The sequence below is a fragment of the Seriola lalandi genome, unplaced genomic scaffold, assembly GCF_002814215.2.
Source record: "Seriola lalandi dorsalis isolate HSWRI2012SDOR001 ecotype SW California unplaced genomic scaffold, Sedor1 jcf7180002054735, whole genome shotgun sequence".
NCBI lineage: Eukaryota > Metazoa > Chordata > Actinopteri > Carangiformes > Carangidae > Seriola > Seriola lalandi.
In genome coordinates this window covers 597,298-612,476 of record NW_019525288.1, presented here as the reverse complement: position 1 = coordinate 612,476, position 15,179 = coordinate 597,298, and the positions used below count along the sequence as shown (strand labels likewise).

The 15,179-nt window shown below is 37.9% G+C and overlaps 1 protein-coding gene and 1 long non-coding RNA gene across 2 annotated transcripts in view; one reads left to right on the top strand and one right to left on the bottom strand.

The window, feature by feature from the left end:
• The first annotated feature begins 1,492 nt into the window (after window positions 1-1,492).
• slc22a31 (solute carrier family 22 member 31) overlaps window positions 1,493-15,179 on the top strand; it is a 22,823-nt gene continuing 9,136 nt past the window's right edge. The window contains exons 1-5 of the mRNA XM_023424358.2: window positions 1,493-1,965; window positions 5,265-5,368; window positions 5,969-6,123; window positions 10,881-11,049; window positions 11,720-11,865. Of these exons, the coding sequence (XP_023280126.1) occupies window positions 1,534-1,965; window positions 5,265-5,368; window positions 5,969-6,123; window positions 10,881-11,049; window positions 11,720-11,865 (1,006 nt within the window). The 5' untranslated portion in view covers window positions 1,493-1,533. The remainder of the gene's footprint in view (window positions 1,966-5,264; window positions 5,369-5,968; window positions 6,124-10,880; window positions 11,050-11,719; window positions 11,866-15,179) is intronic.
• LOC147818074 (uncharacterized) overlaps window positions 14,193-15,179 on the bottom strand; it is a 7,324-nt gene continuing 6,337 nt past the window's right edge. Inside the window, exon 2 of the long non-coding RNA XR_015438343.1 lies at window positions 14,193-14,632. This is a non-coding gene — a long non-coding RNA (uncharacterized LOC147818074). The remainder of the gene's footprint in view (window positions 14,633-15,179) is intronic.

Below are 15,179 nucleotides of genomic sequence, written 5' to 3'. Positions count from 1 at the left end.
GTGGATCTTGTTTCTGTGGACAGCACAGTGAGGTAACTGTGTTTGGTGTCAGAAATGTGAAGTGTGAACTAAAGATGTTTCACATTCTGAATGTTAAGAATACCTTCTCTGACACGGCTTTGGCACTTGTAATCCTATAGCCTGGAGCAGTTTGGTCACTCAGCCTTAATGTCTCCGATTTATGTTAGCTGTCATGGAACCATGGACCAACATTTAAAACAGATTATTTAACCTCAGTATTATTTTTCTGTAACTCATGCCCATTCCTGTCGCATGACATTTTACATGATATCACCAAACCTATTTACCTGTTTCCACTGCAATTAACATTATAAACTTCATGGTCACAAGGTAAAAAAAACCTGTTTGTTATGAGTCAACATGTGGATATGCTGCCATTTGTGACAAAAACAAAACAGTTTCTTGTAACTTGTTATCCTTACTCACTGTGAACACGAGTGTTAGTTTTCAGTGTCATTTGAGATTTGATGTTTCACATCAGTCAGATGACAAACACAAGTCATCTGCTGAACTAACACGCAGACATAATGTAAAGCCTTTTTACCAACCTCAACTGATCCCCTGATCACACAGCTGATAGTGTCAAGTAACACTTAACAGTCCACTCATTAACAGCCCCAATAAACTTCCACATTACTGAAATTACATGATAAGTAACATGATGCGGCTTATTTATAGAGGGCGTATCGAAACAAAATTACCAAGTACTTTGCAGGGGTAAATCAAGATTACAACATTTCATTTATACAGTTAGATGAGCATGTAGATCAGTCTGGGACAAGATCCTATTTCAAGTTTTCCGTAATCAGTTAAATAAATGACTAAAGCCATTTCCATTGATATCACCTTTTGTGACATCAGAAACAAAATATTCATAGTATCATGGTCATTTAAATCAAAAACTTGGTTTTCAGCCATGTAACAAGAAATATAAATAGACCAGGAAAATATTTAATGGTGCACTGCACTTATTTTACCCATAAGGTTTACATTTGTAACAGAAAGTCTGCATTTTAAACTGCAGGGGGGGATTTGAAATAAAAAAACATTTAGGGGACAGGGAGAGTCTAATTAAATATCCTGTTGAAATGCACTATGGGAAACAGAGGATCCAGTGTTTTTGAACTTCGACTCATACTTGGAACTATAAATGTTAGGACCAGGTAGGACACTCTTTTTCTCACTTTTTTTATTACTTAAAAATGAATTTGTGTTTTTCATCAGCTTACCATTGAACCCTCAGTGTCACTCTGGTAACTTTAGCTGCACCTTTCCCAGCACTGTCTACTCACTCTGCTGCTTTTGGTGACTGAGTAAAAATAGTTTGGACACGGGGAACCCGGGCATGAGTCACTAAGAGCCATCAGGTGTGTTAGAATATCGGTCGATCCCAAAACCCCCATGCTGCCTGAGCCTCAGCCTCCTCCTCCTCCCCCTTCTCCTCCCCCTCCCCCAGCACGCTTTACCTGCTGCTGCCTGTCGCTGCCGTGGAGTGTATGCACTCACTGCGCCATGGCCACAGACACGACTGAAACCTCGCACACTCGTCCTCAAATGGACTACGACACGAAGATTTTCCCTCACTCCGGCGGCTATGGACGCTATAACCGACTCGTGGTCGTATTTAGCTGGTTCCCCAACTTCGCGGTCATGCTGAATCTAATCAGCGACGTTTTTTACACCCTAATCCCGGACACGTACCACTGCAAGCCGGACCCGCAGCTTCTGCCCTCCACTTTCCTGCTCAGCAACTTCTCCAGACAGGGATACCTCAACCTCACCATCCCCTGGGTGAACGGCACCGGCCTCAGCCACTGCGAACTCTTCAAGTACCCACCCAACACCTCTGACCTCTCCGAAAATGTGCCCAGGGAGAGGGTGTCCTGCACCAGGGGGTGGGAGTTCGCCCATGCAGCGGGGCTCCAGAGCAACTTTGTCACTGAGGTAAGAGACTGTCCATCCTTTGCAGGTCATCATTAAGGCTTGTGTCCTTGCCTGGCTTAAATGTGGATTTAGGGATGAAGTGGAGGACAAACTGATCTGCAGTTTGACTGCAGGTTGTCGATTTCATCCACGTTTTCATTCACCTCACCACTAGATTTGGTTAGTACCGACTATCGCATGCAATATTTCTAGAGTCTAGAGAAACTTTCTCCTTCATCTTGTCTTTTCAACTGTTCATTTATCTCAGTTTCCGCTCAAGTGAAGGGAGGTATCTGCAGGAAGCGTGTGCGGTCATGAAGACGGCTGTTGGCACCATTCAGTCAATATTTGCTCAAACTGTTTCACTCTGACTAATCTGCTGCCAGGCACACCGTTTCTCGGGTCATAGATAAAGACTCAACCTGGCATGTACAGTATTTATACATGTATTTGAACCAGGCTTAAAAAAAGAACATTAGAATTTTGAGGAAGCTTGTGAAGATAAAAAGTTAAGTCTAGTGCGGTTTGCATCCAAGATCTTTCAGCTTTTGGTTTATGAGAGCTGAGTGTGGATCGTCTCTGACTGTCTCTTTCATACTGTCACCAGAGCCTGAACACAGACAGAAGGTTTCAGCCAGAATGTGTCTTGTTGTGCAACATGTGTAAATAAGTAGCAGAAACTTCTTAATCTTCTTTTCAGTCTGTTTCATAGGTCTGGTGTTGCTCAAGGATCCACCCCAGTCTGCAAATATTGATAACATATCCTCACCAAATCTGTTTTCCTGCAGTACTTTGTAACACAGACTGACCAGTAGCCAAAGTCATTATGGGTAATTGCCCCTCAGTTTTCCCTCTGATTATTGTCTGTGCATTGTGGCGTCACTGGAATAGATACTGGCAGTGAGGAGACCTTTTATTTTTTTTCCCTCCTGTTCCCCACCATGACGAACGGAGGCACACGGAAATCCGAGGTCTCCATGTTCCTTTCTGAGACCCTGAACACCTCCTTCATCAACAACAGTTTCCTCTGTCCATGACGTCACTCACTGGGACAAAGGAAAACGTTATTAAAAGAAAACTTGAATATACTCCAACAGTGCTCATCAGCCTGAAATACACAAAATAACAAACACTTCGGAGTTGAGTCCTATACTATCAACTGGTAAAGCTAATGGCTTTTTTTTTTGTGAGACAAAGGTGTAGATTTAAGGCCGATTGTTTATAGCCTTGATGTTGGTGAGGGTCCACCTGTGACCACTCCTCATCTTTTCAAAAGCTTGACCTATTTTGTCATGTTTTTTTTGTTTGTTTGTTTGTTTTGATTCTTGTTACCTTACCAAAGTTTTGCTGTGTTTGGGACCAGTGTTCCAGCTGTTCTGACAACAAACATCTAGTCTGCTTGTACCCCTCGAATCAGGCCTGGAATACCAACTGTGAAAGATGGAGGCTCCAGACTTCCAAAGCTCCCTCAAAAGCCCCAGGTTCACTGTGTGCTAATCGTTTGTTGGTCTGGTAACATACAACAACCAAAGCACAATATCATTTGGCTTTATAAAGACTAAAAGATGGGTCTTGCTTTTAAGAGGAACACTGTTGAAATCTAATTTAAAGACCTCCACGAAAAGGTGGTCTCACACCACAGCTGTTCTTTATACTACAAGTGTTGCCGGAGTTTTGACATTGACCTCCATGCAGCTTGAAGTAGCTGAAATTGAGTCCAAAATCCGTGCTCTGATACAACAGGGGTCCAGCGGGTGAAGTTTGCTTTGGGATCCTATAGGAAATAAATCTGGCCATGTCTCTAATTTGTTTTATATCGCGTTCAAAACTCAGTTAATTGTTAGATCTCTTCTAAAGTTGACATGTACCATTAATCAGTGTTCAGAGTAATAGTTTGCTTGTGTAGCCATTTTGTATTTCTGACTCACTGTGTTGTAATCGCTGCCTGAATTTCTGGTGCTTCTAACGCTGTCAAATTACTGTGTGTTATGTGATCATAAAAAGTCTAAAAAATCATGATATTATGCCAAGCACGAGAGAAACACATTAGCAAAGCTGATGTTTGATCCTAAACATTGTAGCCCTGTGTATCTGTAAAACGCTCACTGTAATGAATCACCATGACTGCATACGCGCAGCAAAGCAGAGGAGACAAAATAAGAGGGGGTGAAGAATTTTCTTACAGGCAGGGACTGGTACTAACCAGGCGCAGAGCTGCTGGCAGGCTCTACTTTGAGCTCTACTTTGTTCTAATGTAATAACACTGTCAGCAGACATTTTAACTCAATTAGGAAGGACATGATCTACATTCCTGCTTCCTCACAGAAATCTCTGTGTTTGTGACTTGACTGGTAGCCTGCTATTCTCTGCATGTTATGTAGTCAAATTACAATGAATGCAACACGTAGGTGACAATTTGTTCTTGTGCCTTTTTTTTATAAGTTTTTACTTATATTAATAATGTTTTATACAGAAATGGTTATCCACATATTTAAGATTTATAGACTCCACTGAAAGCACTGAAAGGTTATTTGGTGTGTGATTTGATTTGATTTGATTCTTTTTTTTCTAATCTACTTCACTCCCGGACATTTTCTGAAACTCACAAGTTTTTAGTTTGACTTCCTGCATTCCAGGTAGCCACTGGTTTCAGCAATGCGATGGATTCAGCGATGGCAGTTACGTTGTTGAGATTTGAAGCTTAGTTGAAATAGACCACCAAACCAAACTGAGACGAAACCTGAAAGAAATTAAAAACTATTGTTGTTTCAAGGACGATGTGATATCAGAGAGTGTCAGCTGCCAGAAAGCAGTGCATTCTCAACAAGTTGTCAAAGATTCAAATCCAGAAGACGAGTAAGAAGCAAACAATGTTTGGCAGCTGAGTCTCTGCTCAGCTCTGCCATATAACTCCGTTGTTGTCCAAAAACTATGAATATGGGCAGTGTCATATATTTAGAGTTGATCCCACATACACCATCTGCTGCCATAAACACTTACTAGAGAAGCAAATGTGTATTAATCTGCAGCAGAAAATAATCCTTAACAAACTCACTATTTACTTCTATTTGAGGAACATTTGCTGAAAGCTACAGTGGCCAGACATTTTAGTAAATTACTGAACCTTATTTAAAGAATGAAAGTTGTTACAACATGGATCATTTTTCTTTAAGGCTCACGAAATGTACAACAGTTTGTCTCTGGTGAAACCTAATCAAGTTACAGTGCTCTCTATTTATGGGACTTTTTTGTCCAAGTTGTTATTGTGTTTTGTTTTGGTCTGAGGATGTGTCAATGTACTTCTTTGTCTTCCTTTGCAGTGGAACCTGGTTTGCAGTGACTACTGGAAAATCCCTTTGCAGCATATCTGCTTCATGACAGGGTGGATTCTGGGATACATCTTCCTTGGTACATTGTGCGACTGGTGAGTAAAAATCGAATCCAATATGGAACCCTAAGGTGTTCTACATTGAATGAATAAAACTAAAAACATTTAAACATGACTAAATTGTGTAGTTTATATAAATGAACCAAGCGTGAAATAATCAAAGAACTTACTAAACCTGAACTTACGTCATTTCATTTTCATAATATGATAGCTGTAGCTAAAAGGTGCTGTCTGGTTGCAGTTTTTGTACTTGCTATCTTAACAGACAAGGGTCATGTTATTAGTTGAAAGGTGAGAGGGTGTTGACAACACCACTGTCATTGAAAGTGACATTATGAAACAAAAAGTGACATTGGGGAAAAATTGACTTTTGAAAGTGCAAAATTACTAATATAAAACATAAATCAACTCCCATGAAATTATGTTATTATTAAAATAAGAATAATGAAATAACATTTTAAAAGAATGAGTTGAGTTTTAGTAATATTTTAAAATATTCCACAAATTATTGTTTTGTTTATATGTTTTCCACAATTTATTTATATGACTTTTATTTTATAGTTACTTATATTGAAGACTCTGGTCCTCCGTAATTTCGCTTGTGAATGTTTTGTGATGGTGTATGTGTGTTTGCAGGTTGGGTCGTCGACGAGGTTTCCTCTTCTCCATTAGTCTGTCCAGTCTGTTGGGGGTTGCCGTGTGTTTGTCCAGCAGCGCTGTGGTGTTTCTTCTGCTGCGTCTCTCTCAAGGCGCCATGCTCGCTGGGGTGTTTGTGTCCTCGTACATCATCAGTGAGTATCCTGCACACACACGGTTAAGCTTCCTGCAGGCTCATTCAGCCAAAGACTTCTCTGGAAAAAGAGCAACCTCAGCTTGTTCACACTCAGCGACTCACTTCTTTGTTTACTTTAGAGAGCACTGCTGGATTCCTGCACTTCACTCTGAGTCATTCGCTGCCACCGTGTTTATGCAAATGCAATGGTTTTGTTAGAGCCCATTTTTCTTATTTTGAAATACCATTTGTTACAGCGATTTTAATTTTGACAAATTATAGAAAAGTAAATGATACTGAGTAGCAAAACAAACACAAATGTGATAAATAATAAGAATGATGAGAACAGGTGATAAAGAGAAGGTTAGACACATAAACACTACTGTATATCCAGCTGTCCACAATACAAGACGTGGTGCTGTTGACGTCAAAGTTTCATTAGCGGAAAAATCCTGTAATTCACACGTCTTGGTCTCGTTGTATAAGAGTACTGTCAGTGATTATAATTTCATTTAAATAATGAGATTTATCATTTCATGGTTTTGCTGCAACCATTGTGTGTGAAGCTGAACAGATGATATGCACAGCTTTGTTTTTAAGGTCATAAAAAAAGAGATGTATGTATGTGTGTATTACATACTGTATGTTTTCTGTTGCAGAATCTAATGTTATGTAAATGTTACATAATGTTAATGTTATAAATTGCGTACATGTAGGTTCCCGAGTTTGTGCTCACTCAGACAACAACTGTACATTTTTTAGTGCTTTACTCAGAGAAAACAAACAAACCAAAAAAATAATGTTCAGATTTCTTTCTACCTGGCTTCTTGGTGAGCTCCTGTATCTTATCAGTCAAAGATAAGAAAAATCCCACTGTGCCCTTACACAAATTACACAAATTACAAATCCTGCCTATCTTTGTACCACCATCTTATCTTTACTCTAGGAAACACAAACAACTGAAGTCAGACACTTTTTATTTCTGATATCAGAAAGTCAAGAACAAGAGCTGAAGTCAGGTTTAATGTATATGCTGTACGATTTACTCGTGACAAATGGTTTTGCCGCCTGTGGTTTCCATGTGATAGGAGCTGACTGTAACAGTATCTCTGGTATATCACCAGTGAGATTCATGATTTCCTCTTACCTTTTGAAAAGATTAATGCAGTTTAGCTACAAGACACAAACTTTATATTAAATTTAACTGGACTTTTTTCCACGAAAGCTGCCTTGTCAGTGTAAAGGTTATTGAGCACACTTTTTATCATTATAAATTAAATGGTATGATATGTAAAGAGAGGCTGCAGATACACATAATCACATAATGTTGGGTAGGTCACCACATCCCATCTCTTGTTCATGTGATGTTTCATTTTATCTTATGACCTTATGACAAAGCTGAGCGTATTATCTGTTCAGCTTCCATCATTCTGATTCAGATAGCGTACAAGATTGATTTAATTACTTTCATAAGATCATATCCACAAGTCAGGCAAAGGCCGGTTTATTACATTAAAGTAGTACAGAACAGTGTGGTGGTTGCACAGATTTTATTGTTGGGTGTAAAGCTCATAACTTAAAAACTTAGTGATTTTACTTAATTCAACATAACTGTCCTTGTATTAATCAATTCTACAACATTTTCAGGCATCTTGGACAAACTTGAAAATGTGTGTCTGTCCTGCTAAAGACAAGATGTTTTCTTAATCAAAGAAAAAAAGAGATTTGGCAGATCCATTTTATAAAGCAGTATGAATAATGGACAGTATAAGCCAGTTTAAAAATGGCTCAACAACAACTACTGCAGCATAAAGCCTGCAGGTATCATTTCAGCTAAATTACTTGTAACCTCTACACGACCTTTGGACCAGTGACCACATCTCTGATTTGTTCAGTGATTGTCAAAATGGCAGTTGAGCCTGATTGTCCGGCTCTGTAACCACCTCCTCCCAGGGGAGAAATATTTTTATTTGCATCCAACTTGGAGGAAATACCGGAGGCTCAAACACTGCAACCTTGAGTCAAGGATGTTAACGCTAAGAAAATGAAAGCAAATACTTTTTTGTGATTAGACTGAAATGTTAGACACTAACATTAAAGTTGCATGACTGTCCAGTAAACACTGGTGAGGTAGTTTTTTAGTCTAAAATAATCACAGTCAGCGGTTTTGCTCCCTGGTCACATTGCAGCAGAATTAGGCACATTTTCACAACCACAGATGTTTCTGAACTAATGTTCCACAATGCACAAGGAAAATGGAGGAGCTGAACACAGTTACAATGAACAAAAAGTTACAATGAACAATTAAAACAAATTGTGGATGTTGTGAATACCTTAGAAAGCAAAAATACCTATTAAATTATTAACATGTTGATCTCTATTTGTTTCGTGTAAAGTTGTTAAGATTTCAGTCCTGGTTGATGTGACATCCGTGGTCATGGTAACAGCGAGTGCAACAAACACTGAGCAGCCAAACAAACTCATGTTGTTTTAATAAAGACGTCAGTCAATAATAAATGCAAACACGATCTGATTTCATGGTGCACACACCACGAGTAGTTTTCCAAAATAAAATACAAGTAGCGCTGCAGGAATCGCTGCATTGCATCCTGTCAATCCTTCGCGCATTTGAAGGCAATACAGAAGTAACTAGAGAATGTAAATGCATCGAATGGCTATTACTAAAAAATAACTTAAATTGGAATCGACAATTTAAAGCTGAAATCTGATTGACATGTATGTGTTCTATATTTTCCTGTTAGTGTAAAACTCTTATGTGTGTTAATAAGCAATATATACTGTACACAGATAGTATGTAGATTGGAATTGGGACACACTGTAGTGCTGCAGGTCTTTCAGTCATAAGTCATGCAAATTGAATGACCATTGCTGTAGGCTACATGCTTTAAATGCCCTCGTAAAATGAAAGATACCAACTTAGATTACTGCTTTGCGCAGGTGTGTGTATGACTGTGTACAGCACAGTTGCTTTGGGAATTTCAGCTGATGACTGACTGAAGTGTGTTATACTGAGCTCTGACTGACAGCAGGCAGCTGGCTGGGGTTTTTTTTTTACTTCTACCTCTCAGCTGTTCTCTTTTAGGGGCTCTCTGGTGTACCCACCTCTCTGTGACAAATATTAAGCTCCCTGTCTTCAGCGTTACGCTGTGTATAATGAGATGACTCTGGCTGGTAGGCATACATAGTGTCTCAAATACAGTGTGTTTTCCTTCTGGAACTGTCTAAAACAAGGATGAAGCAGCATGGGAATGTAATTACGTGAGCATTTGTAGAAATAGTATACATTCCTGCCTGGGAGGAGGCGATACTAGGTACTAGAGTGTTAAAGTGGCCCCATCCGAAATACACACACACACACACACACATACACTTCTTTTTGTTTTTGGCATACAAACATACTCCCACATTCCTGCGTGGTCAGGGTTAGATTAAGTCCAAATTTTTGGAGGGTGGGGGGCCGGGTTTAGGATAGGCAGACATTGAGCTGAGCGGGACAAGGGCCTGTAAGAAATGTTTCTCAGTGATGTCCTGCCAGTGCTGGTTCTCCACAGAGAGGAGAAAACAATAGTATAGGACAGAACTGAAGGCAAGGAAGTGAGCAGGAAGTGAGCTCCTCATTTTCTTTCCCAGAGGAGATGGAAACAGGGTCAGAGCTGTGGGGGAAGGAAGTTAAAGTTCAGCAAAAAACTCACACAGCTGGACACACTCTCGCACGAATTTACGTCAATACCTGAGGTTCAGAGTACTTTATCACATCCTAGCAGTGTTATCTAGCTTGTTGAACATTGCATTTGTGTTTTTTCCAGACAGAAATCAGCAGATAGATCTAAATGCTACGTTATAGGACACTTGATTACCCTGTTCTGTGTTTCTGCAAGAGGGTCCAACTGTGGACCACACATCTGTGAGCTGATGGGAAAATGTAGCTCCTTTTTGTTCAATTAGAAGACAACAGTATCTTTTGTTAAAAAAAAAAAAAAAAGTACTATAAGTGAAGTAAAAATCCAAGAACGCCACACAAACAGCGAAATGTTCAGGTCTTACTGGGCAGATTTATCTTCAGTCTAGTATAAAGACATCTGTAACTAACATTCAGATTTTAACATTAGTGACTAGGATCCAACTTAATACTAACATTAAACTATGTCTAAGCTAATGCACTGTTACCCGGTTGTACATGGTGATATTTTTGTCTTTTTTTTAAGGTTTCATCCTGAGCCAGAAAGACTTAGAAATAAAAAATATATTTTTTAACTATATTTTATGTGTACATTATTTAAGCAGTATGAGTTTAGGTTCACATAATATGATAAACAGTCGAAAAACATTTTGTTAACACTACTTAACGTCTAACAGAAATTACGGGCCCCCAGACATGAGGTCCGCATTTGGAACCTCTTGGTTTTGTGTTAATATAAAACAAAGCAGTTGATGCATGGGTAGGATTTTATATGCCTCTGCACTGGCAGCAGCTGTGACCTTGTGCAGATGGGTGGGATATAAACCCTAAACTTGAATGTATGAAATAAATGCAGATGCCTTCGTCAGTGATTCTAACCACACACATAACTGTGCTGACATGAAGTTTGAATCATTCAGTAAAAACGCATGCAACAACAAGCAGTATCTTTATGTGTGCAGGGTTCATGTCCTGACAGGAAATGGATTTGTTTTGGACAAATGTATTAGTTTGGCTTCAACTGTGTTTTGATGATATCTGTCTTCCCTCACTCTCTTTTCCCATCATTATCTCAGGGTTGGAGCTGTGTGACCCTCCCCATCGTCTCATGGTCGCCATGGTCAGCGGCTTCTTTGCCGTGTTCGCAGAGCTGCTGTTGCCGGGCATCGCTGTGCTGTGCCGCGATTGGCCCGTTCTCCAGGCTGTGGCCACTTTGCCTCTGCTCCTGCTGCTTTCCTATTGGTGGTGAGTCAGGTAGCAATATCTGGGATGCGTAGGTGGACACACCATGTGTGTGATACTGTTGTGTTTGATATGTCTGCAGTTTGTCTGCTCCTGTTTCAAACTCACAGCTTCTAACAGTCACACGTGAATTCACATATAGGCACAAGTTTAAATAGACAAAATCCTCTTACGAAAATTCTTGTGAACACCACTCAGTCAGTTTAGGTATGTATTCAGGAAGTCTCATTGAGCCTATGGCTGCTTTTACAAGAGACACCTGAGAAAAATATTACAAATATACAATTCTATAACAAGACAGTTCAGTCACACAAAGGAGTTATCACAGGCACAGCTAAGTAAAGCATGAACAAGTATTATACATCAGCAAGTAGTCCACAGAGGAGTGTCTCTAACTTCAGTTTGTTTTTCAATCCAGTAATAAAGTGTGTTCCCCAGTCTTGAATTTGTAACTTGAAGCATAAACATATCCTGCACTTTCAACTGAAGATGTTAAATATCTTTAGTTGAGTTTATAAGGCAATGCCAAGAAATTGTCCCAGCGCCGACAGCTATTTTTAAATGTAGTTATATGTATTTGTGCATGCAATTTTCACCCTCTGTGTCGATGTTACAGAGAATGTTTGAGCTCTGTATCTCTGTGAGATATGATAACGGGAGTTGTTTTCCTCAGCTGTGCGTCAGTGTTTCCTGAGTCTCCTCGCTGGCTGCTCGCCACAGCTCAAATCCCTCAGGTGAAGAGGAGCCTCCAAGAATTCTCCACCAGGAATGGTGTTTGTCTGCGAGATGAAATCTACCCTGGTGAAACCCTGCTCTCAGGTACTCACTCTTACATACTTTTGTATGCTCATACGCAGACACAAATGTACACTGCAGTCAACAAATTTTCAAGAAGTAAAAAGCAGCTGCCCAGTCCTGCATGAACCCCTTTATTTTATTGAACCATCAAAATATTAGGGAAACAAGTAAGAAAACCAGTATTATCTAGATATAACATTATCTAGAACTTCATGGATGTTTGTCATGAGTTACTACAAAGGAAAAATGTTAGACCTTTTTATAGACACAAAAGACACAAGGCTTTTTCTCCTACTGTACATTGACATAAAACTCAAAAGCAAGATAGGATCTGTTATATTTTGGAGTTAACTGATCTGAAACATTTTTTTTTGATAGATAGATAGATAGATGGATAGATAGATAATTATTTTAGACTTACTGTACTATGACGTGTTTATACCTTACTTAACTAAGACCTTTTTATGCCTTACTATGCTATGAGGTTTTTATATATACTGTCACGTTTTCATGCATTAATGTACTATGACGTTTTCGTAACATTTTATGGATTACTATACTATGATATTAGTGATTTTTTTTTTTTTTTTTAAACACCTTACTAAACAATGGCATTTTTTCTGACTTAGTATAACACTTATGTTTGTTTTGACTTGCTTTACTATGATGTTTTTATGCCTTACTATACTATGACGTATTTTGGCATTTTTATACCTTACTATACTATGGTGTTTTTTGACCTTTTTCTTCCTGGCTATACTACGGCCTTTTTTATGCCTTACTATGCTATGACTTTTTTATGAGATTTTATGCCTTACTATCCTATGACGTTTTTATTCATTAATATACTATGACGTTTTTAGACATTTTTATGCCTTAATATACTAATGCGTTTTTGGCATTTTTATACCTTACTATACCATGACGTTTTATGACGTTTTTATGCCTTACTATACTATGACGTTTAATAACATTTTATGCATTATTATGCTATAACATTTTGTGCCTTTATATATTGAGAAGTTTTTATGATGTTTTATGCTATACTATACTATGACGTTTTTAGACATTTTTATACCTTACTATACTATGACGTTTTTTGACGTTTTTATGCCTTACTATACTATGACATTTTATGCCTTATTATATTATGATGTTTTGTGCCTTACTATACCATGTCTTACTATATATTTTTACAACTTACTATACTATGACATTTTATGCCTTACTATATTATGACGTTTTTAGACGTTTTAATGCCTAACTATACTATGACTTTTTTGGCATTTGAAACCTTACTATACTATGACATTTTAATGCATTACTATATTATGACGTTTTATGCCTTACAATACTATGACGTTTTTAGACATTTTTATGCCTTACTATACTAATGCGGTTTTTTTTGCATTTTTATGCCTTGCTATACTGTGACTTTTTGACGTTTTTATGCCTTAATATACTAATGCATTTTTGGCATTTTTATGCCTTACTATACTATGACATTTTTATGTCATTTTTATGCCTTACTATACTATGACTTTTTTTGGCATTTTAAACCTTACTATACTATGTCATTTTAATGCATAGTAATACATTAAAATGCCTTACTATACTACGACATTTTTATGCCGTTTTTATACCTTACTGTCCTATGACGTTTTTAAACATTTTAATGCCTTACTATACGATGACATTTTATGCCTTTCCTGTACTATGACGTTTTTATGACATATTTATGCCTTACTATACTATGACATTTGTAAGCCTTATCATACCATGATGTTTCATGCCTTACTATACTGCTATGTTTGTATGCCTTTTTTGGCATTTTTATGCCTTGCTATACTATGACATTTTTAGGACAATTTTTTTCCTTACTGTACTATGACTATCTTTTGGCAATTTAATGCCTTACTATACTATGACGTTTTTATTGGGCTTACTATACTATGACGTTTAATAACATTTTATGCATTATTATGCTATAACTTTTTTTGCCTTTATATATGATTTTTATGCCTTGCTATACTTGCATTACTATATTATAATATTTTATGCCTTTCTATTCTATGACATCTTTTGACGTTCATATGCCTTACTATACTATGATATGATATTTTATGCCTTACTATACTATGATGTTTTTTGGCGTTTTTATACCTTACTATACTATGACATTTTTATGAAAATGTTTTGCCTTACAATACTTTGATGGTTTTATGCAGTTTTTATGCCTTACTATACTATGTTTTCTGACCTATTTATGCCTTATTATACTATGACATTTTACCCTACTATACTATGACTGGGGACCAGAACATATAGAAAGAAGCCAGACAGGGACACCAAATTAAGAACAAGTTTATTTCAAACATAGCCAAAAATGTAATGTACTCAACAGAAGTAAAGGAAACAAGAAGGGTGGAGATCCCTGCCAAAAAGAACATAAGAAGGGGAGGCCTCTGAGCCAGTCTCACCATGGTCCATTGCACTCAGCAACTCCCCTCTAAAGGGGGAGTTGCTGAAACTCAAAACTAACCTAAACAAAAACTGATAACTGAACTACCAGTGATTTCCAACCCTCCAACTAAGATATGTAACTATCACAACAAAAACCAGCAATTTGGAACATGCTGGAGAACGAGGATCAGGTTGGGAGGAGATTCCGCTCCCAAGCACTTGACAGGTAGGTGGCAACTGTGACAGCAGGGGCCCTCTCCGCTCAAAAGTCCCTCCTCTTATGTCAGCACGTAATTGACACCAGGTGTGCACAGGCCCTGGACTCCTATTGGAGAGACAGGTAAAGAGAGAGAGAGAGGGAGAGAAAAAAAACAAAAAGAAAACCCTGAGAATGTTGTCCAACAGCAATCTGGAGCCGCTTGTAATACTTACTATACTAAGACTTTACTATGGTGTTTTTTGCCTTACTATACTAGGAGGTTTTTTTGGCATTTTTATGCCATACTATACTATGACGTTTTTTTAAAAATGTTTTTACCTCTTACTATCCTATGGCATTTTTATGCCTCATTATGCTATGACTATTTAATAAAATTGAATGCCTTACTATACTACGGCATTTTATGCCTGGCTATAGGATTACCTTTTTTGACGTTTTCACGCATTACTATACTATGACATTTTTATAACTTTTTTATGCCTCCTATACTATGACGTTTTTTTTTTTTTACATTTTTATGCCTTACTATACAATAACATCAAAATGTCTTACTATATTATGACATTTTTTGATGTTTTCATCCCTTACTATACTTAGATGTTTTTTGGCATTTTTATGCCTTGCTATACTATGGCGATTTTAATGCCTGACT